The sequence below is a fragment of the Hyla sarda genome, chromosome 13, assembly GCF_029499605.1.
Source record: "Hyla sarda isolate aHylSar1 chromosome 13, aHylSar1.hap1, whole genome shotgun sequence".
Lineage (NCBI taxonomy): Eukaryota > Metazoa > Chordata > Amphibia > Anura > Hylidae > Hyla > Hyla sarda.
In genome coordinates this window covers 42,667,049-42,689,971 of record NC_079201.1, presented here as the reverse complement: position 1 = coordinate 42,689,971, position 22,923 = coordinate 42,667,049, and the positions used below count along the sequence as shown (strand labels likewise).

Below are 22,923 nucleotides of genomic sequence, written 5' to 3'. Positions count from 1 at the left end.
CATGCCTGGACAGTCAATGGCTGTCCGGCAATACTGGGAGTTATTATTTTGCAACAGCTGGAGGCTCCGTTTTGGAAACAGTAGCGTACCAGACGTTTTTCATTTTTTGGGGGGAGGGGGGCTGTGTAGGGGTATGTGTATATGTAGTGTTTTTTACTTTTTATTTTAGGTTAGTGTCAGTGTAGTGTAGTGTAGTGTTTTTAGGGTACAGTCACATGGGCAGAGGTTCACAGCAAGTTTGCCGCTGGAAGTTTGAGCTGCAGCGCAAAATTTGCGCCATCTCAAACTTGCAGCACTCACTGTAAACCTCCGCCCATGTGAGTGTACCCTGTACATTCACATTGGGGGGAGGGGGCAAACATCCAGCTGTTGCAAACTCCGAGCATGCCCTTGAGCTGTCCGTGCATGCTGGGAGTTGTAGTTTTGCAACAGCTGGAGGAACACTGGTTTGGAAACACTAAGTTAAGTAATAAACTTTCAAGTGTTTTGCAACCAAACTTAGTGTTTCCAAACCAGTGTGCCTCCAGCTGTTGCAAAACTACAACTCCCAGCATGCATGGTCTGTCAGTGCATGCTGGGAGTTATAGTTTAGCAACAATTGCAACAGCTGGAGGCACTGAGGTAGGAAACGGACAATGTTTCCCAACTAGTGTGCCTCCAGTTGTTGCAAAACTACAACTCCCAGCATGCCCAGACTGCCAAGGCATGCTGGAAGTTGTAGTTCGGCAATATCTGAAGGATCAGATGTTGCCGAACTACAACTTCCAGCATGCTTGGGCAGTCTGGGCATGCTGGGAGTTGTAGTTTTGCAACATCTGGAGGTCCACAGTTTGGAGACCACTGTATAATGGTCTCCAATCTGTGGTCTTCCAGATGTTAGAGAACTACAACTCCCAGCATGCCTGGACAGACTGAGCATGCTGAGATTTGTAGTTTTGCAACATCTGGAAGACCACAGATTGGAGACCATTATACAGTGGTCTCCAAACTGTGGACCTCCAGATGTTGCAAAACTACAACTCCCAGCATGCCCAGAAAGCCAAAGGCTGTCTGGGCATGCTGGGAGTTGCAGTTTTGAAACTCTCAGAGGCAGCAGTGAGATCGCTTTACGGCGATCTCACTGCTGCCAATGAAGATGCCGCCCTGCTGCCGGAAACTCACCTCCGGGACGCAGCGCAGCCGGGACCGCACGGAGGACGCCGGGACCGCTCGGGACACCGCTCCGACGGGTAAGTGACGCCAGGGGACGGGTCAGGGACACTTAGCAGAGCGGTGTGTGTCCCGATCCCCGTGATCCGGACTCACACACCGCGCTGCTAAGTGTTTTCATAGCGAAACGCTGCTATCAGCTAGTCAGATTTGACCAGCTTATAGCAGCGATCGCTGGGGGGGGTGGGGGACGAAACCCCCCGTGGTCGCACGGTAAGATGGCTGGCTATCAGTGATAGCCACCATCTTTCCGGGCGCTGCGGGGTGCCGCGAGTAGCGGCAGTAATGTCCATGACGTACCTGTATGTCATGGGTCGGGAACGCCTTGCCACCCATGACGTACAGGTATGTCATAGGTCGGGAAGGGGTTAAGGACATTCTTGTCCATAGTCATTTCACTCTCTCACTTGCTAGACGAATTAGGTCAACCACCTCGGTCACCAGATATTTTTTCATGTGGCCACTGCGAATTGTGTAAGTATTTACTTAACCACTTAAGGACTAAGACATTCTGGAACATCCCCGCACCCTGTGCTTTAAAGACCAAGGACGTTCCAGAACGTCCTGGTGTTTCTCCGGTCTCTACCGCGCACCGGGCTAACACCGCCCCAGCAACGCTGCTATTGGCCGACGATCGTCCAGCCAATAGCAGTGCGGCAGAGGAGGGGTTAACGGTCCCTTCCCACTGCTGCACCCACTCTCTGAGTTCAGTCAGCAGGTGCAGCAGGGAGAAGAAGCCGTGGATCCCCCCTCGGAGCTCCGGAGCCCCTTCAGGAGCCTTAGATTATTAGGATTCAATAAAGAAAAAAAAAAGTCCGTTTCCCCCCCCCCCCCCCCGCATAGGTCCCCCTGGGTCCTATTAGGGTCTGATCCCTTACCCCGGGTCCTATTAGGGGTTCAGGGAGCTGTGTTTGCCACCCCTTTTTTTTTTTTTTTCTATTACTGTTATTACACTTTTTACACCAAGCACCACACACTACATACTTCCGTTTTAAGGGGAGACTCATCTTCCGCCGGTATATTCCCTCGAAGCAGGCGCGGTATGGCATGAAGCTCTATAAACTTTGTGAGAGTACCTCCGGGTACACTCTCAAGTTTAGAGAGTGTATGAGGAAAGAGATTCCTGTATTGAACCCCCAGAATGTCCCCCCACTCTGGGTGTTAGCGGAAACTCGTTTGGGAGCTTGTGCACCCATTGCTGGATAAGGGTTTCCACGTGTACGTGGATAACTTTTATACCAGCATCCCTCTGTTCACATCCCTTGCCGCCAGATCCATGTCCGCTTGTGGGACTGAGCGGAAAAACCAGAGAGGCCTCCCTCTAAATTTTGTTAAGACGCCTATCCCCAAGGGTGAGTCCCGTGCCCTGACCCATGATAACCTGTTGTTGGTGAAGTATAAGGATAAGAGGGATGTCCTTATGCTTACCACTATTCATGGGAACGGCAGCACCCCTGTCCCTGTGCGAGGTACCGTGGGACCGGTATGCAAGCCCGATTGTATTCTGGACTACAATCAGTATATGGGGGGAGTTGATCTCTCAGATCAAGTCCTCAAGCCATACAACGCCATGCGGAAAACACGGGCATGGTACAAAAAAGTTGCGGTCTACTTGGTACAGGTTGCCACGTACAACGCTTTTGTACTGTCCCAGTACGCTGGCAACACAGGGACATTCCTCCAGTACCAAGAAGAACTCCTAAGGTTCCTAAACTTTGCTGACCGGGAAAGATCAGGCCGGACTTCCCAAGGGTCTGGAGTTATAGGCGTCAGGATCGTCCCAGGCCAACACTTTCCATGTGAGCCCCCCCAGTAGAAAGAAGGGATGATCCCAGAAAAAAATGCAGAGGAAGGGGAGACGGAGGGACCCCACCATTCAGTGTGACACTTGCCCAGATAATCCGGGCCTCTGCATAGGCTGCTTCAGGGAGTATCGCACTTCCATGGAGCCCTAAATTTTCCCTTTTTATTAGAATTTTCCATAATTTGACCAAGTCCAGAGTACATTCCAAAATATAACCCCAAAAACCATTTCAGAAAAATGTTCTCTCCAAAATCCCCTTGTCACTCCTTCTCTTCTGAGCCCTCTACTGCACCCGTCCAACAATTTATATAGACATATGAGGTATGTGCTTACTTGAGAGAAATTGGGCTACAAATACCAGTAAAAATGTTCTCCTTTTACCCCTTGCAAAAGTTCAAAAATTGGGTCTTCAAGAACATGCGAGTGTAAAAAATGAAGATTGTGAATTTTCTCCTTCATTTTGACTACTTTGGGGGGTGTAGTTTTTATAATGGGGTCCTTTATGTGGTATTTCTAATATGAAGACCCTTCAAATCCACTTCAAAACTGAACTGGTCACTGAAAAATAGTGAGTTTGAAAATTTTCGGAAAAACTTGAAAATTGCTGCTGAACTTTGAAGCCCTCTGGCGTCTTCCAAAAGTAAAAACTCATCAATTTTATGATGGAAACCTAAAGTAGACATATTGTATATGTGATCCAAAAAGAAAATGTATTTTGAATATCCATTTTCCTTACAAGCAGAGAGCTTCAAAGTTAGAAAAATGCTAAATGTTCAAATTTTTCATCAAATTTTGGTATTTTTCACCATGAAAGGATGCAAGTTACCATAAAATGTTACCATTATGGTAAAGTAGAATATGTCACGAAAATACAATCTCGGAATCAGAATGATAACTAAAAGCATTCCAGAGTTATTAATGTTTAAAGTGACAGTGTTCAGATGTGCAAAAAACGCTCTGGTCCTAAGGTGTAAAATGGCCTGGTCCTTAAGGGGTTATCCACCATAAGGTGATTTTAGTACGTACCTGGCAGACAGTAATGGACATGCTTAGGAAGGATCTGTGCTTGTCTTGGGGCTAAATGGCTATGTTGTGAGATTACCATAACACTGTGGCTAGCTTTTTGTTAACTTGTATTTCCTGTTTGACTTTTCTTTTTTTGACTACAAAACCCACAATTCCATTTTCCTCCCTCCCACACATCAGCCCATTGAAACAAAAGGCCCCTCAATCAGGGTGCCAACAGCTGTTGCATTAGTTGCAGATTGATCCCTCCACCCATTGAAGCAGACAGGCTCCCTGTCATCAGCTGACTAGTGAGTCAGGTCTCGGCCACATTGCAAGTTGGGAAAAATCCGAGACAACGGTCATTTTGTATGCTGTTAAAAATAAATATTGGGATGAAAATCATAGAAGAATTGTGAGAAAACCATCACACACAGGTACAAACACTATATTATGAACTACACTAACTTTACAGCACCTGTAGCATAGTAAAATAAAAAAAAATCCTGGAATACCCCTTTAATTTAACCCCTTAAGGACCAGGCCATTTTACACCTTAGGACCAGAGCGTTTTTTGCAATTCTGACCACTGACACTAGAGATGAGCGAACTTACAGTAAATTCGATTCGTCACAAAGTTCTCGGCTCGGCAGTTGATGACTTTTCCTGCATAAATTAGTTCAGCTTTCAGGTGCTCCCGTGGGCTGGAAAAGGTGGATACAGTCCTAGGAAAGAGTCTCCTAGGACTGTATCCACCTTTTCCAGCCCACCGGAGCACCTGAAAGCTGAACTAATTTATGCAGGAAAAGTCATCAACTGCCGAGCCGAGAATTTCGTGATGAATCGAATTTACTGTAAGTTCGCTCATCTCTAACTGTCACTTTAAACATTAATAACTCTGGGATGCTTTTAGCTATCATTCTGACTCCGAGATTATTTTTTCGTGACATATTCTACTTTAACATAGTGCTGGGGGGGGGGGGGAGGGGGGGCAGGGAAGTATGTAGTGCTTGGTGTAGAATTACAGGAAAGAAAAAAAAAAAGCTGCGGCCAAAAAGAAAAATGGTCTGCACTCGCAGCACCCTGAACCTCTAATAGGGCCCGGGGTCACACGGATCAGGTGACAGCAGACCCTTGGGGACCTATTAGGGGGTCAGGGGAGGGGGTTTACTTTATTCTTTACTTTTTTGGGACACAGAATGCCTACCTTGCCCTGAATACTGCTCTCCCTGATCTAGGGGCTCCTGAGGGGGCTCCGATCGTGTAGAGGGGGGTCCCGGTCCTCTCGTGGCAGCTCTGCCCGCTGACTGAACTCAGCAAGCGTGCAGAGCTGCGTGAGGGGACCGTTAACCCCTCCTCTGCTGGACTACTATTGGCCGGACAATAGCAGAGTTGCTGGGGCGGTGACCCCCAGCAACTGGAGGTGATTGGCGGTGTATTGTACACCGCCGATCACCTTCTTTTTCCGGGTCATCGGGTCACAAGTGACCCGAATGACCAAAATCGCAGCAGATTGCTCGAATTTGCGAGTGCTCTGCTGCGATCGCCGACATGTGGGGGTCCCAGGACCCCCCCTCGGCATTTGTACGGCATGCCTGCTGAACGATTTCAGCAGGCATGTCGTTCCGATCTCTGCCCGGCGCGGCAGGGATCGGAAGACGCCAGGGCATAACATTACGCCCTTGGTCCTTAACTCCTTAAGGACCCAGCCATTTTACACCTTAGGACCCGGCCATTTTTTGAACATCTGACCACTGTCACTTTAAACATTAATAACTCTGGAATGCTTTTAGTTATCATTCTGATTCAGAGATTGTTTTTTCGTGACATATTCTACTTTAACATAGTGGTAACATTTTTTGGTAACTTTCATCCTTTCTTGGTGAGAAATCCCAAAATTTGATGAAAAATTAGAAAATTTTGCATTTTTCTAACTTTGAAGCTCTCTGCTTATAAGGAAAATGGATATTCAAAATATTTTTTTTTTATTCACATTTCCAATATGTCTACTTTATGTTTGAATCATAAAATTGACGTGTTTTTACTTTCGGAAGACATCAGAGGGCTTCAAAGTTCAGCAGCAATTTTCCAATTTTTCACAAAATTTTCAAACTCACTATTTTTCAGGGAACAGTTCAGGTTTGAAGTGGATTTGAAGGGTCTTCATATTAGAAATACCCCACAAATGACCCCATTATAAAAACTGCACCCCCCAAAGTATTCAAAATTACATTTAGTAAGTGTTTTAACCCTTTAGGTGTTTCACAGGAATAGCAGCAAAGTGAAGGGGAAAATTCACAATCTTCATTTTTTACATTCGCATGTTCTTGTAAACCCAATTTTTGAATTTTTATTAGGGGTAAAAGAAGAAAATGTATACTTATATTTATAGCCCAATTCCTCTTGAGTAAGGACATACCTCACATGTCTATGTAAATTGTTCGGCGGGCGCAGTAGAGGGCTCAGAAGCGAAGGAGCGACAAGGGGATTTTGGAGAGTACGTTTTTCAGAAATGGTTTTTGGGGGGCATGTTGCATTTAGGAAGCCCCTATGGTGCCAGAACAGCAAAAAAAAAAAAAAAAAAAAAAAAACACATGGCATACCATTTTGGAAACTAGACCCCTTGGGGAATGTAACAAGGAATAAAGTGAGCCTTTATACCCCACAGGTGTTTCTCAACTTTTGCATTTGTAAAAAAAAAAATAATAATAATTTTTTCACTAAAATGTGTGTTTCCCCCCAAATTTCACATTTTTGCAAGGGTTAATAGCAGAAAATACCCCCCAAAATTTGTAACCCCATCTCTTCTGAGTATGGAGGTACCCCATAAGTTGGCCTGAAGTGCACTACGGGCGAACTACAATGCTCAGAAGAGAAGGAGTGATATTTGGCTTTTTGAGAGAAAATTTTGCTTGGGGGGCATGTCGCATTTAGGAAGCCCCTATGGTGCCAGAACAGCAAAAAAAAAAAAAAAAAAAAAAAAACACATGGCATACCATTTTGGAAACTAGACCCCTTGGGGAATGTAACAAGGAATAAAGTGAGCCTTTATACCCCACAGGTGTTTCTCAACTTTTGCATATGTAAAAAAAATAATAATAATAATTTTCTCACTAAAATGTGTTTCCCCCCAAATTTCACATTTGTGCAAGGTTTAATAGCAGAAAATACCCCCAAAATTTGTAACCCCATCTCTTCTGAGTATGGAGGTACCCCATAAGTTGACCTGAAGTGCACTACGGGCGAACTACAATGCTCAGAAGAGGACGAGTACCATTGAGCTTTTGGAAAGAGAATTTGTTTGGAATGGTAGTCGGGCCATGTGCATTTACAAAGCCCCCCGTGGTGCCAGAACAGTGGACTCCCCGCCCCCCCACATGTGACCCTGTTTTGGAAACTACACCCCTCACAGAATTTAATAAGTGGTGCAGTGAGCATTTACACCCCACTGGCGTTTGACAGATCTTTGGAACAGTGGGCTGTGCAAATGGAAAATTAAATTTTTCATTTTCACGGATCACTGTTCCAAAAATCTGTCAGACACCTGTGGGGCGTAAATGCTCACTGTACCCCTTATTACATTACATGAGGGGTGTAGTTTCCAAAATGGGCTCACATGTGGGGGGGGGGGTCCATTGTTCTGGTACCATGGGGCCTTCAATTCCGGACAAATTTTCTGTTCAAAATCCCAATGGCGCTCCTTCTCTTCTGAGCATTGTAGTGCACCCATAGAGCACTTTACATCCATATATGGGGTATGTTCTTACTCAGAATAAATGGGGTTACAAATTTTGGGGGGCTTTTTTTTATTTTCCCTTGTGAAAATGAAAAATTTAGGGTGACACCAGCATTTTAGTGAAAAAAAATATTTTTTTCATTTTCCCATCCAACTTTAATGAAAATTTGTCAAACACTTGTGGGGTGTTCAGGCTCACTATATCCCTTGTAACGTTCTGTGAGGGGTGTCGTTTCCAAAATGGGGTCACATGTGGGTATTTATTTTTTTTGGTTTATGTCAGAACCGCTGTAAAATCAGCCACCCCTGTGCAAATCACCAATTTAGGCCTCAAATGTACATGGTGCGCTCTCACTCCTGAGCCTTGTTGTGCGTCCGCAGAGCATTTTATGCCCACATATGGGGTATCCCTGTACTCAGGAGAAATTGCGTTACAAATTTTGGGGATCTTTTTTTCCTTTTACCTCTCGTGAAAATAAAAAGTAAAGGACAATACCAGCATGTTGGTGTAAAAAAAATTTTTATACACTAACAGGCTGGTGTAGACCCCAACTTTTCTTTTTCATAAGGGGTAAAAGGAAAAAAAGCCCCCAAAATTAGTAGTGCAATTTCTCCCGAGTACGGAGATACCCCATGTGTGGCCCTAAACTGTTTCCTTGAAATACGACAGGGCTCTGAAGTGAGAGCGCCATGCGCATTTGAGGACTAAATTAGGGATTGCACAGGGGTGGACATAGGGGTATTCTACGCCAGTGATTCCCAAATTAGCTGTTGCAAATAAAAACTTGTAAACTCCGGTTGTTAGGTTAAACTTTAAACATGACTATGGGATTCTACTAGGGAAATCATGTTTTATAATAAATAACTCTTCCTGGATGCTCCCACTGCCCTATCTTCAGCAGCAGATCAGCACACAAAAGGAGAAGGCAGCAGCTTCTGCCCAACTACCTCTCTCTGCTAGAAGAGCTTCGAAGAACTTAGAAGAACTTGGTGGAACAGCTTCTTGGATTAAACTGTAAGTGTTTATGAATACATTTGCATATTAATACAGAGGAGTCGAAAGTACAAAAAACTGTGGAGTCGGAACATTTATGTACCGACTCCACAGCCCTGATCTCCCCAACTGTATAAATACATTACATTACCTATCCTCTACTGATCCCGAGTTACATCCTGTAATTCTTAATTAACCTGTTGGGGACGGAGGGCGTACGGGTACTTAACCCCTTAAGGACGCAGGACGTACTCAAACGGCCCCTTTTCCGAGTCCTTAAGGACTCAGGACGTTTGAATACGTCCTGTCCATTCCCGGCCCCCCGCCGCTAGCCGGAGGGGAGCCGGTGCCCGATGCCTGCTGAAATCGTTCAGCAGGCAACGGGGCATATCGCCCAGGGGGGTCATTATGCCCCCTCATGTCGGCGATGGCCGCAGATCGCTGGACAATTCAGTCCAGCGATCTGCGGCAGATTCCGGGTCAATCGGGTCTCCAGTGACCCGGTGACCCGGAATTACAGGCTGTTCGGGGCCGTCTCCGACGGCCCCGAACAGCCAGAGCCTGCAGGGGTGAGGTGGCACTGGTGCCACCTCACGATCGCCCTGATTCGTCGGCCGGATTATCGGCCGACCAATCAGGGCGCCTGCTGCGGGTGTCACTCCCGCAACCTGCTCCGCCCCTCTTCCGGAGGACGTGAGCGGGTGCGGGACGTGCACCCCGGGTGCTGGGGACCCCGATTCCCGGCGTCAATGTTGGGATCGGGGACCCAGGAGCGACGGCCGCGGCGGCGACGACGAGGGACTGACCTGTGCGGCGAGGATCGTTGGAGGTGAGTGACAGCCTCCTGCTGTTGCTTAGCAACAGCTCCCAGCATGCAAAAAGGGCATGCTGGGAGCTGTAGTTATGCAACAGCAGGAGGCAGACCACCACAACTCCCAGCATGCCCTTATGGACTTTTCTATGGAAAAGTGTACCTTCAGCTGTTGTGTAACTACAACTCCCAGCTTGCACCAACAGCTAAAGTGCATGCTGGGAGTTGTAGTAGTGCATCTGCTGGTTGCATAACTACAACTCCCAGCATGCCCGTTGGCTGTCGGTGACTGCTGGGAGTTGTAGTTTTGCAACAGCTGAAGGCACACTGAGTTATGTAGCAAACCAGTGTGTCTCCAGCTGTTGCATAACTACAATCCCCAGCATCCCCAGCCAAAGTAGTATGCCTCCAGCTGTTGCATAACTACAAGACCCAGCATGCCCTTCCGCTGTCCGTACATGCTGGGGGTTGTAGCTTTTGCAACAGCTGAAGGCACACTGGTTGCAAAACACTGAGTTTGTTACCAAACTCTGTGTTTCACAACCAGTGTGCCTCCAGCTGTTGCAAAACTACAACTCCCAGCATGCACTGATAGACCGTACATGCTGGGAGTTGTAGTTTTGCAATAGCTGGATGTTCCCCCCCCCCCCCCCCCCCCAATGTGAACGTACAGGGTACACTCACATGGGCGGAGGATTACAGCAAGTATCCGGCTGCAAGTTTGAGCTGCGGCAAATTTTCTGTCGCAGCTCAAACTGCCAGCGAGAAACTACTGTGAACCCCCCGCCCGTGCGACTGTACCCTAAAAACACTACACTACACTAACACACAATAAAAAGTAAAAAAACACTACGTATACACATACCCCTATACAACCCCCCTCCCCAATAAAAATGAAAAACGTCTGGTACGCCACTGTTTCCAAAACGGAGCCTCCAGCGGTTGCAAAACTACAACTCCCAGCATGCACTGATAGACCATACATGCTGGGAGTTGTAGTTTAGCAACAGCTGGATGCCCCCCCCCCCCCCCCAATGTGAACGTACAGGGTACACTCACATGGGCGGAGGATTACAGTAAGTATCCGGCTGCAAGTTTGAGCTGCGGCTCAAACTGCCAGCGTGAAACTACTGTGAACCCCCGCCCGTGTGACTGTACCCTAAAAACACTACACTAACACACAATAAAATAAAAAGTAAAAATCACTACATATACACATACCCCTACACAGCCCCCCTCCCCAATAAAAATGAAAAACGTCTGGTACGCCACTGTTTCCAAAACGGAGCCTCCAGCTGTTGCAAAACAACTACTCCCAGTATTGCCAGATAGCCACTGACTGTCCAGGCATGCTGGGAGTTTTACAACAGCTGGAGGCACCCTGTTTGGGAATCACTGGCGTAGAATACCCCTATATCCACCCCTATGCAAGTCCCTAATTTAGGCCTCAAATGCGCATGGCGCTCTCACTTTGGAGCCCTGTCGTATTTCAAGGCAACAGTTTAGGGTCACATATGGGGTATCGCCGTACTCGGGAGAAATTGTGTTACAAATTTTGGGGGGTATTTTCTGCTTTTACCCTTTTTAAAAATGTTAAATTTTTGGGAAAAGAGGCATTTTAGGTAAATTTTTTTTTATTTTTTTTACATATGCAAAAGTAGTGAAACACCTGTGGGGTATTAAGGTTCACTTAACCCCTTGTTACGTTCCCCGAGGGGTCTAGTTTCCAAAATAGTATGCCATGTGTTTTTTTTTTGCTGTTCTGGCACCATAGTGGCTTCCTAAATGCGGCATGCCCCCAGAGCAAAATTTCCTTCAAAAAAGCCAAATGTGACTCCTTCTCTTCTGAGACCTGTAGTGCGCCAGCAGAGCACTTTTCACCCCCATATGGGGTGTTTTCTGAATCGGGAGAAATTGGGCTTCAAATTTTGGGGGGTATTTTCTGCTTTAACCCTTTGTAAAAATGTAAATTTTTGGGGAAACCAAGCATTTTAGGTAAATTTTTTTTTTATTTTTTTTTTTTTTAACATATGCAAAAGTTGTGAAACCCCTTTGGGGTATTAAGGTTCACTTTACCCCTTTTTACGTTCCCCAAGGGGTCTAGTTTCCAAAATGGTATGCCATGTGGGTTTTTTTGCTGTCCTGGCACCATAGGGGCTTCCTAAATGCGGCATGCCCCCAGAGCAAAATTTCCTTCAAAAAAGCCAAATGTGACTCCTTTTCTACTGAGACCTGTAGTGCGCCAGCAGAGCACTTTTCACCCCCATATGGGGTGTTTTCTGAATCGGGAGAAATTGGGCTTCAAATTTTGGGGGGTATTTTCTGCTATTACCCTTTTTTAAAATGTCAAACTTTTGGGAAACCAAGCATTTTAGGGAATTTTTTTTTTTTTTTTTTTTTTACGTATGCAAAAGTTGTGAATCACCTGTGGGGTATTAAGGTTTACTTTACCCCTTGTTATGTTCCCCGAGGGGTCTAGTTTCCAAAATGGTATGCCATGTGGTTTTTTTTGCTGTTCTGGCACCATAGGGGCTTCCTAAATGTGACATGCCCCCCAAAAACCATTTGTCGCTCCTTCCCTTCTGAGCCCTCTACTGCGCCCGCCGAACAATTAACATAGACATATGAGGTATGTGCTTACTCGAGAGAAATTGGGTTTCAAATACAAGTAAAAATGTTCTCCTTTTTACCCCTTGCAAAAATTCAAAAATTGGGTCTACAAAAACATGCGAGTGTAAAAAATTAAGATTGTGAATTTTCTCCTTCACTTTGCTGCTATTCCTGTGAAACACCTAAAGGGTTAAAACGCTGACTGAATGTCATTTTGAATACTTTGGGGGGTGCAGTTTTTATAATGGGGTCTTTTATGGGGTATTTCTAATATGAAGGCCCTTCAAATCCACTTCAAACCTGAACTGGTCCCTGAAAAAAGAGAGTTTCAAAATTTTGTGAAAAATTGGAAAATTGCTGTGGAACTTTGAAGCCCTCTGGTGTCTTCCAAAAGTAAAAACTCATCAATTTTATGATGTAAACATAAAGTAGACATATTGTATATGTGAATAAAAAAAAAAATATTTTGAATATCCATTTTCCTTACAAGCAGAGAGCTTCAAATTTAGAAAAATGCAAAATTTTCAAATTTTTCATCAAATTTTGGGATTTATCACCAAGAAAGGATGCAAGTTACCACAAAATTTTACCACTAAGTTAAAGTCGAATATGTCACGAAAAAACAATCTTGGAATCAGATTGATAACTAAAAGCATTCCAGAGTTATTAATGTTTAAAGTGACAGTGGTCAGAATTGCAAAAAATGTCCTTAAGGTGAAAAAGGGCTCAGTCCTTAAGGGGTTAAGGACGGCAGACATACCTGTACACCCTCGTCCTGTTCCCAGGGTTTGAAGCGCGCTCACGAGCTGAGCACGCTTCAAACCTGGTGGTTCCCGACTGCTATCAGCAGCCAGGACCCAGAGATAATGCCGGGCATCACTGATCAGGTCGATGCCCGGCATTAACTCTTTAGATGCCATCTAAACCAAAAGTAAAAGTGTCCTGGCAGCTCAGTGGAGCTGAGAGGACAGCGGAAGGGCGCTCACCTGCCTCCTCGCTGTCCGATCGGTGATTTGCCGCTACCAAGCCTGCATAGGAGGCTGGAGCAGCAGAGCAACTATAACAATGATCAATGCTATGCTATGGAATAGCATTGATCAGTGTATGTAATCAAAAGATTGCATGTTATAGCCCCTCAATGGGGGCTAAAAGAATAATAAAGTGTTAAAAACATTTTTTTTATAAAAGTGAATAATAAAAGATTCAATAACCCCAAAATCATAAAACCACCATAGCATAAAATAAAACACTGATCAACCAACACACTAACAAATATAGGTACAATATTTACAAGACATTTATTTCCCTAAATCCTGTAAATCTTTTATTAAAATTTTAAACATACCGTATTTACTTGAGTATAAGCCAACCCAAATATAAACCGAGGCCCCTAATTTCACACTAAAAACCTGGGAAAAACTCGAGTATAAGCCTAGGGTGGGGAATACATCATCCCCCTCCTCCCCGTCATCATCCAGACCCCCCCCCCCCCCGCTCTTTCGGTCCTTTCCTGTAGCTGCAGGGACCATCCGCATACCGGTGGGGAGGGTAAGCCGGTCCGAGCCGTCCATCTTCACCGTGAGGCCTTCTTCTCTGCTCCAGGCTCCCTGGACTAGTGAAGATGCATTGACAGCACCAGTGGCAACAATGCAATGTCACTAGTCCAGGGCCGGCCTAGAGCGGAGTAGAGGGCCTCCTGGTGAAGATGAACAACCCGGACCGGCTCACCCTCCCCACCAGAGGGCAGATAGTCCCTGCAGCGTAGATGGGCGAACCCCCTCCCCCCTTTTATCATCGGGGAATGATTGATATGTGACCCACAGACGCAGCTTTGCTTCTTCCCCTGCAAGTGCGATGTCCCCACATTGGGGAAAGGGTTAACTGTCAGCCGCATCGCTAGATTCTCCCCCCGGCTATCCCCAAATCAGGGAATGTAGAACTTGTGAGCCGTGGGCACCTGCAGGGCTTCTGTTCCCAGTCACCGATCGGAGAACAGAGGCTGTCTGCTTCTCCCCCCGCAAGTGCTGAAAGCCACTGTGTCAGTCGTGAGCACAGGGCTTCTGTTCCAATCTTCTCCGCACCAGGCCGGCCCCGCACCAGTGACATTGCATTGTCGCCACCGTGCAGGGACGTCTGTGCAAAGCAGACATCCGTAATGTCAGGGGTGTCCCTGCGCGGCAGTGTCAATGCATAGTCACTAGTGAAGATGAACAACCTGGACCGGCTCACCCTCCCCACCGGAGGGCAGATAGTCTATGCAGCGTAGATGGGCGAACCCCCCTCCCCCTTTTAACCCACCACCCAACCTAACACTAAACCCCAACACAATCTGCCCCTAAGCTGGTCCCGCATCCCATGTCCCCAGTACATGATGACAGAAGTCCATGAACCAGCCCTTTGGCCCACCACCCAACTTAACGCTAGACCCAAACCCTAGGTACAACCAAACAATATATACAGTATATTAAAGATACACAGAGTACAACAATATATACAGTGCATAAATATCAGGTCAGCCCATGCACGCCCTAAATTACCATATACCTACAGCTCAAAACGAAAAGACTAATTTGTCAGCATCAGCCCACCACCAGAGAAGGAGACAACAGGCTAAGGCACTTTAAAAGGAAGAGCCCCTCCACAGACAAAAGGCCCTGCCAGCACCCAGCCTCTCTTACTCCTGAGAACGCACCTTCAATAGGTCACCAAGCCTAGGCCAACCAATTGAAGCACCCACCTTGTTGTAAACCTCTGTGTTAAGGGGATAATAAAATGTTCCATGCTGTCCAGCATGTCTCCACGCTACTCTCAGGGACATCCCTAGTCTTCAGAGCTCCTGCACTTCAGATTGTCCCCCACACACAGTCTTCCATAGAAGCAGCGCCAAGTCAAGTCCCAAAAATTCAAGGATATCCTGATACCATTTAAAAGCCCTAAACCAACCTCCAGATCCTAACTTGGGCAATCCTTGAGCACCAATGGCCTCTGAAAATGTGAAGATCAAACCCTCTTGTCAAGGAATTTCCACAACAGAGTCCTAATCTCCTACATCCCCAGACATCACCGACGAATAACCTTCAGAACCGGGGTAGCATAAGCTGGAAGAAGCCCATGTGGTGTGCAAAGAGCCGTCACTTTCACTACTGTCTCATTTCTGGAAGAAAGGCCGAAACCATCCCCTACAGGAGAATATCTATGGATGAGCCCTCTCTTTCTAGAGGTTTGCAATATTAGTCTTAAGAAATATTGGTCTTAAGAAAGGCCAATCACAGGGTTGACCATACACAACCTCCCTTGTCTCCTTGTACAGTAAGTAACCTCCCTTTTCACTAGGTTTGCAGTAAATGATTATGTGATTTGTGGCAGAATATGATGGTACAGCACTGAAAAGTGCTAAGTCACCTAAGGCTGCTTGGCTGGCTAAAACACGCACACCCGCCCTCTCCCATTGGTTCTTGGGGGGTTGGGGGTGTGCACGTGTCACGTGACCACATATACCATATATACTCGAGTATAAACAGAGTTTTTCAGCACGATTTTTTGTGCTGAAAACACCCCCCTCGGCTTATACTCCAGTGAGCAAAAAACGCTTCTGGCTTAGCTGTGAGGGGATGGTCCGGGCAGTCCATCTTTGACCATCTATGCTGTAGGGACCGTCCAGTGGGGAGGGTTAGTCGTTCCGGGCTGTCCATTTTCACCGGGAGGCCCTCTTCTCCGCTCCGGGATGGCCCCGAACTAGTGCATTGACGCTACCGCGCAGGGACGTCACCAACATCTGCTGCACAAGGACGTCCCTGCACATCGTCGTCAACACAACATCACTAGTCCGTGGCCATGCCCGGAGCGGAGAAGAGGGCCTCCCGGTGAAAATGGACAGCCCGGAACGACTAACCCTCCCCACCGGACGGTCGCTGCAGCATAGATGGCCGAAGATGGACGGTCCAGAGAAGCTCACCCTTCCTTCCCACCGAGAAAGCAACAACTGGGGAGGCGAGTAGAAAACAAAAGGGGGGTCTGGATAATGACAGGGGTGATAATGAGATGGGGGGGTGGTGATGACATATGGGGGTGGTGATGACATATGGGGGGGTCATGTATTTCCCACCCTAGGCTTATAGTCGAGTCAATAACTTTTCCTAGGGCTTTGGGGTGAAATTAGGGGCCTCGGCTTATATTCGGAACGTATATACGGTACTTTGTTTCAACACAGTTTTATTCAGTGTGTGCTAGACCCCCACAGAGGATGTTTCCTGCTGTGAGACCTTAAGCGCTGCTGCCAAAAGTTTATTCATTCCCTGAAGTGGGGACAGCGCTTGCGGGGGAAGTAGCATACAGCTTCGACAGGTGCCCGCAGCTCAGTCACATTCAGCTTCTGTTCTCCGATGCCCGATCGGGGACGGGGAACAGAAGCCCTGCGCTCACGGCTGACACAGTCGCTTTCAGCACTTGCAGGGGAAGAAGCAGACAGCCTCTGTTCTCCGATTGTTGACGAGGAACAGAAGCCCTGCAGGTGCCCGCGGCTCACAAGTTATACATTCCCCGATGTGGGGATAGCCGGGGGTGGGGGGAGGGAGAATCTAGTGCTGCGGCTGACAGTTAACCCTTTCCCCGATGTGGGGACATTGCGTTTTTGCAGGGGAAGAAGCAAAGCTGCGCCCGCGGGTCACGTATCAATCATTGGGGACATTGCACTTGTGGGGGGAGGAGAGCTCCGCCTACGGGTCACATATTAATCATTCCCCGATGTGGGGACATTGCGCCTGCGGGTGCATATCAGCTACTCCCCCCGCAAGTGGCTGTCCCCATATGGGGGAGCGATGGATATGTGACCCACAGGAACATATCAGCCTCTCCCCCTGCAAGCACGCTGTCCTCACATCGGGAAATAAATAATACGTGACCCGTGGGCGCAGCTCTGCTTCACCCCTCCGCAAGCGCAATGTCCGCACATCTGGGAATGATTGATATGTGACCCGCGGGCACAGCTTTGCTTCTCCCCCTGCAAGCGCGATGTCCCCACATTGGGGAAAGGGTTAACTGTCCGCCGCAGCGCTAGATTCTTCCACCCCCCGCTATCCCCACATCGGAGAATGTATAACTTGTGAGCCGTGGGCACCTGCAGGCCTTCTGTTCCCCATCACCGATCGGAGAACAGAGGCTGTCTGCTTCTCCCACGGCAAGTGCTGAAAGCCATTGTGTCAGCCGTGAGCACAGGGCTTCTGTTCCCTGTCCCTGATCAGGGATCGGAGAACAGAAGCTGAATGTGACTGAGCTGCGGGTGCCTGCCGAGCTGTTACCCGTCCCCAATCTGGGATCGGAAAACAGAAGCTGTCTGCTTCTCCCCCCACAAGTGCTGAAAGCCACTTGTGTCAGCGACGAGTACAGGGCTTCTGTTCCCAGTCCCTGATCAGGGATCGGTGAACAGAAGCTGTTTGCTTCTCCCCTCGCAAGCGCTAAAAGCCACTGTGTGGACATCGGGCTTGCAGGGGGAGAAGCAAAGCTGCGCCTGTGGGTCACACATAAATCATTCCCAGATGTGGGGACATTGCGCTTTTGCGGAGGGGTGAAGCAGAGCTGCGCCCGCAGGTCACGTATTATTTATTCCCTGACGTGGGGACAGCTGTTGCGGCGGGAGCAGCTGATATGCACCCACGGCGCAATGTCCCAACATCGAGGAATGACTAATATGTGACCCGTAGGCACAGCTCTCCTCCCTCTGCCCGCAAGCGCAGCTTTGTGCTTCTCCCCCTGCAAGCACGATGTCCCCACATCGGGGAAAGGGTTAACTGTCAGACGCAGCGCTAGGTTCTCCCTCCCCAGCCCCCACCCCGCATCGCGCTATCCCCACATTGGGGAAAGGATTAACGGTCAGCCGCAGTGCTACATTTCCAAAATGGGGTCACATGTGGGTATTTTTGTTTTTGCGTTTATGTCAGAACCGCTGTAAAATCAGCCACCCCTGTGCAAATCACCAAATTAGGCCTCAAATGTACATGGTTCGCTCTCTCTCCAGAGCCTTGTTGTGCGCCCGCAGAGCATTTTACGCCCACATATGGGGCATTTCCGTACTCAGGAGAAGTTGCGTTACAAATTTTGGGGGTCTTTTTTTCCTTTTACTGCTTGTGAATATAAAAAGTATGGAGCAACACCAGCATGTTAGTGTAATATTTTTTTTTACTAACACTAAGACTGGTGTAGCCCCCAACTTTTGCTATTCAAAAGGGGTAAACGGAGAAAAAGCCCCCCAAAATTTGTAGTGCAATTTCTCCCAAGTACGGAAATACCCCATTTGTGGCCCTAAACTGTTTCCTTGAAATACGACAGGGTTCCAAAATGAGAGAGCCCTGCTTCAAGTTTGGGCTGCGGCGAAAAATTTGCCGCAGCCCAAACTTGAAGCAGGAAACTTACTGTTAACCTGCCTGTGTGAATGTACCCTGTACATTCAGATGTGGGGGGGCAAACCTACAGCTGTTTCAAAACTACAACTCCCAGCATGTACTGACAGACCGTGCATGCTGGGAGTTGTACCTTTGCAACAGCTGGAGGCACACTGGTTGAAAAACCTTCAGTTAGGTTCTGTTACCTAACTCAGTATTAGAGCTGTTTGGGCATGCTAGGAGTTGTAGTTTTGCAAGATCTGGAGAGGGATACAGTTTAGAGACCACTGTATAATGGTCTCAAACTGTAGCCCTCAAGCTGTTGCAAAACTACATATTCCAGCATGCCCAAACAGCTGTCTGGGCATGCTGGGAATTGTAGTTTTGCAGCATCTGGAGGGCTACAGGTTAGAGACCACTGTATAGTGGTCTCAGACTTTAGCCCTCCAGATGTTGCTAGGCAACTCACCGGCTTCCGTAGGATCCAGCGAGCCGTCCTCTTCTTCCGCACGACATCACCGCCCGCTGATCACCGTTGCCCGCTGCCTCCGGACGGGTAAGTGGACTTCGGCTCCCGTCTTCTTCGGTTTCCCTGTTCTGCCCAGCCTTTTGTGGGTAGGCAGAACAGAGAAAATCCCCCCCATGTCGGCGATCGGCGCAAATCACACGTGAATTTACACTTGCCATTTGCGCCGATTCCGGGTCATACGAGATCTATGGTGACCCGGAATATAAGGGGGATCGCGGTTGTGTAAGACACCTACGATCCCCCTGAAGGGATAGGAGTGAGGTGGCAGGGTCGCCACCCCTCCTATCCCTGCTATTGGTCGTCAGAAGCGATGACCAATAGCAGATCGGGGGCGGCGGGGTTAACTTTCGTTGGTGTGGTTTCGTCTCACTGACTCAGGTATTCCAGTTATCTGATGTATTATTTTTACATAGTTATGTATGCTATATGTTTCCTATAGGGGACGTCACGCTCTGCCCCCTCAATGCAAGCCTATGTGAAGGGGCGTGACAGCTGTCACGCCCCCTCACATAGGCTTGCATTCAGGTGGCGGAGCATTAGGTCACACGGGGGTGGGGCCGTGAAGTCACAATATAGATATCGGCCCCATGGGAATACCGCAGGTGGATCTGTTTGCTACCAAGCAGAATAGGCAGTAGGGATCGACCGATTATCGGTTTGGCCGATATTCACAATTTTGGACGTTATCGGTATCTGCAATTACCTTGCCGAAAATGCCCCGCCCCCCGCACCACCCCAAACTGCATCACCCCACCCCCGCACCGCCCCGTCCGCTGCCCCATTGCCTCCCCCATCCCCGATTTTTTAATTACCTGTTCCCGGGGTCCACACTATTTCTGGCTCCTGCGCGTCCTGTGTTACGTTGTGCGCTGCGCAGAGCAATGACGAGTGATGTCTTCAACGTGACGTCACCGTCATTGCGCACAGTGACAGCTCAGGAGGACTGCGCCGGGTTGCTGTAAATGCCAAAGCAAAAAAAAAAAAAAAAACAGCGTAGTAGGCATAAGCCCCCCTTTCCTTTGCACCCACCTGCCACTATAACCTTGTCAATGCAGGCTGTACAATTAAGCTTGTTGTAATAAGACGCTAAGATGGCTTTACACATGGCACACTCTTTATGCTTGGATATCTTAGCCGCTTTCCTAGGAATATCCGTCTAAGAAACATACTTAAACTAACTTAAAGACTGGATACACTCACCCCTCCGTTAAAGCACGGTACCATAGACAGGTTCTTGAATAAGTATTCCGAATGGCCCTGCTTGGAAGAATCTTCTCCTGTAGAGCTCATCTTCCACTCTGTACTCCCTCCTGGAGGCTGATAGCAGAAGAAAAAAACGGCTGTCCAGCACACACATGGGTAGAGTGGGAGCCAAAGGAAGACCTTTTTCAAATCTGCCGCTCTGGAAGGCCCCTGGACGTGGTGTCTGACATCATTTCTGGCACCCGCATCAGTCTCTATCCTCCCCAGCCATCACTTCCTGGAACAGGCCAGAGGACTCCGCCCTGCTCCAAACCCCCTCCAGCTGGCATCATGTATGGCAGGTCCCGGCTGTCCCGGTTATCAGCAGCCAGTGACCTGCCGGTAATGGCGGACATCAGCGATCGTGCTGATGTTTGCCATGAACCCCTCAGATGCCGTGATCAATACAAATAACGGCATCTGCAGTAACACGTGTATTTAAATGGATATTCGGATTGCACACAGCGCTGCTGTGGGGATCTGATCATCCAACATGGCGGCCGGAGGTCCCCTTACCTGCCTCTGGCCGGCTCCAGGAGTCTTCTGCTGTGGTCTACGATCAAGCAGAAGATCGTCAATAACACTGATCACTGATCAGTACGCCAAGGGTTATGCTGGGGTACGACAAATACCGGCCATGCATTGGCCAGTATTTGTCAGTGCAGAGCGGGAACTGGACGCTGCAGTGGCTCACTATTTGTACCGCAGCCACTATTTGTACCGCAGGGGGGGGGGGGGAATAATGGCACAAGGGGATTAAGTATTGCATTAGTATCGCATTAGAAAGGTAAGCACCCGCCGTTATAAAATTAAGCACTTTTAGGACTTATTTTTAGAGATGAGCGAACTTACAGTAAATTCGATTCGTCACAAACTTCTCGGCTCGGCAGTTGATGTCTTATCCTGCATAAATTAGTTCAGCTTTCAGGTGCTCCGGAGGGCTGGAAAAGATGGATACAGTCCTAGGAAAGAGTATCCTAGGACTGTATCCACCTTTTACAGCCCACGGGAGCACCTGAAAGCTGAACTAATTTATGCAGGATAAGTCAATAATTACCACGCCGAGAAGTTCGTGACGAATCGAATTTACTGTAAGTTCGCTCATCTCTACATATTTTGTCCGGGGATAACCCTCGTGCATAAGTTCCACACGTGGAGTACCCACGGACAAACTTTCACCCTTTGGAAAAGGAGAACCAGTGATATAAAAAAAAGTCCCCTATAGGGACACGAAAAGTGTAAACAAAACAAACAAAAAAATAGTTATAAAAATGTAAGATAAATAAAAAAGTAGAAAATTTGAAAAAAGGAGTAGTGGCAGGCGAGGTCAGATTGTTGTTTGTATATTTAGCCCAACAGTTTTTTTTTTTGCGGTGCAAAGTCACAAAAAAAGTTGCATCCTCTTTCCATGCAACTTTTTTGCGACTTTTCACTGCTCTGAAGATTTCTTAGAAATGACTGTAGACAATCAAACCTGTGTATGTAGCAGTCTGAAAAAGTCCCATACCACCCAAAAAGTCGCAAATCACCACCAGGTGAGGCCTGACTTACAAAAATGCCTGTGGAGAGCATTTAAAAAAAAAAGGCTGCTCCCCAGCCACCCGTCCGCATCTACCACCCACCTGCTAACTGTTGCAACTACAACTCCCAGCATGCCCTTACAGTGGACACATGCTGGGAGTGTAGTTGCAACAGCTAAAGGGCAGGTGGTAGATTGCGGCGGGTGGCTGGGGAGCAGAACCGGCTAGCTACCGGGAATATGAAATAATGGCACTATAATTTCATATTTCCTTGATCACGGCTCCGGGCTGGAAATATGAAATTACAGTGCCGTGATTTTCGTATTTCTGTGAGCCAGCGGGCTCTGCTCCCCAGCCACCCGCCGCAATCTACCACCAACCAGCTAGCTTTTGCAACTACAACTCCTACTATGTCCTTACAGCAAGGGCATGCTGGGAGTTGTAGTCTTGCAACAGCTAGCGGGGTGGGTGGTAGATGTGTGCGGGTGGCCAGGAAGATGCTTGAATTCTCACACCAGGGTGCCTCTAGCTGTTGCTAAACTACAACTACCATCATGGGAGTTGTAGTTTTGGAACAGGGTGCCTCCAGCTGTCATGCCAGTCATGAATCTTTTCTATAATAACTAAAAAATTATTTATTTTGACAGGCGTAAGAGGTACAAGTTGGCAGAATATTGTGTGTCGTACCACCCGATAGAGTATCGTCCCTCCGTCCACCGCATACCTCAACATCATGACATGCCCGACCGGTGTTCTGAAATAGTAGATGTTATTTCCTAGCCAGCTAAAGGACCTCTGATGATGTCATGACCATGTGACCAGCCATGTGACTAAAATCGAGTAGGTGGAGTCTGTAGGAAACACAATTGATTTCGCGGGCTTATGAGTGGTTTGCTGGTGAGGAGAAGGCAGAAAAGCTTTAGTATCGGGCGAGGTTTTCTCTGGGTGGCTGTATATGGCCAAGTAATACTCTGCAGGGGCCTCTAGAGTCGGTCTGGAGTCTGCAAGAAGCACAGTTGTTATCTATCCCCAGAGGCTTATGAGTTGGTGGCTGTAATGATCTGCAGGAGAGGGGTTGCTGTAATG

At 47.7% G+C, this 22,923-nt stretch overlaps 1 protein-coding gene across 2 annotated transcripts in view; it reads right to left on the bottom strand.

Moving 5' to 3' along the window:
• TSEN54 (tRNA splicing endonuclease subunit 54) overlaps window positions 1-22,678 on the bottom strand; it is a 217,061-nt gene extending 194,383 nt beyond the window's left edge. Inside the window, exon 1 of one of the 2 annotated variants that reach the window (XM_056550326.1) lies at window positions 22,562-22,678. In XM_056550326.1, coding sequence (XP_056406301.1) covers window positions 22,562-22,572 — 11 coding nt within the window. In that variant the 5' untranslated portion in view covers window positions 22,573-22,678. Of the gene's footprint in view, window positions 1-22,524 lie in introns of both variants that reach the window. The other variant, XM_056550325.1, reaches the window with a different exon arrangement.
• Between the last annotated feature and the right edge of the window lie 245 nt (window positions 22,679-22,923).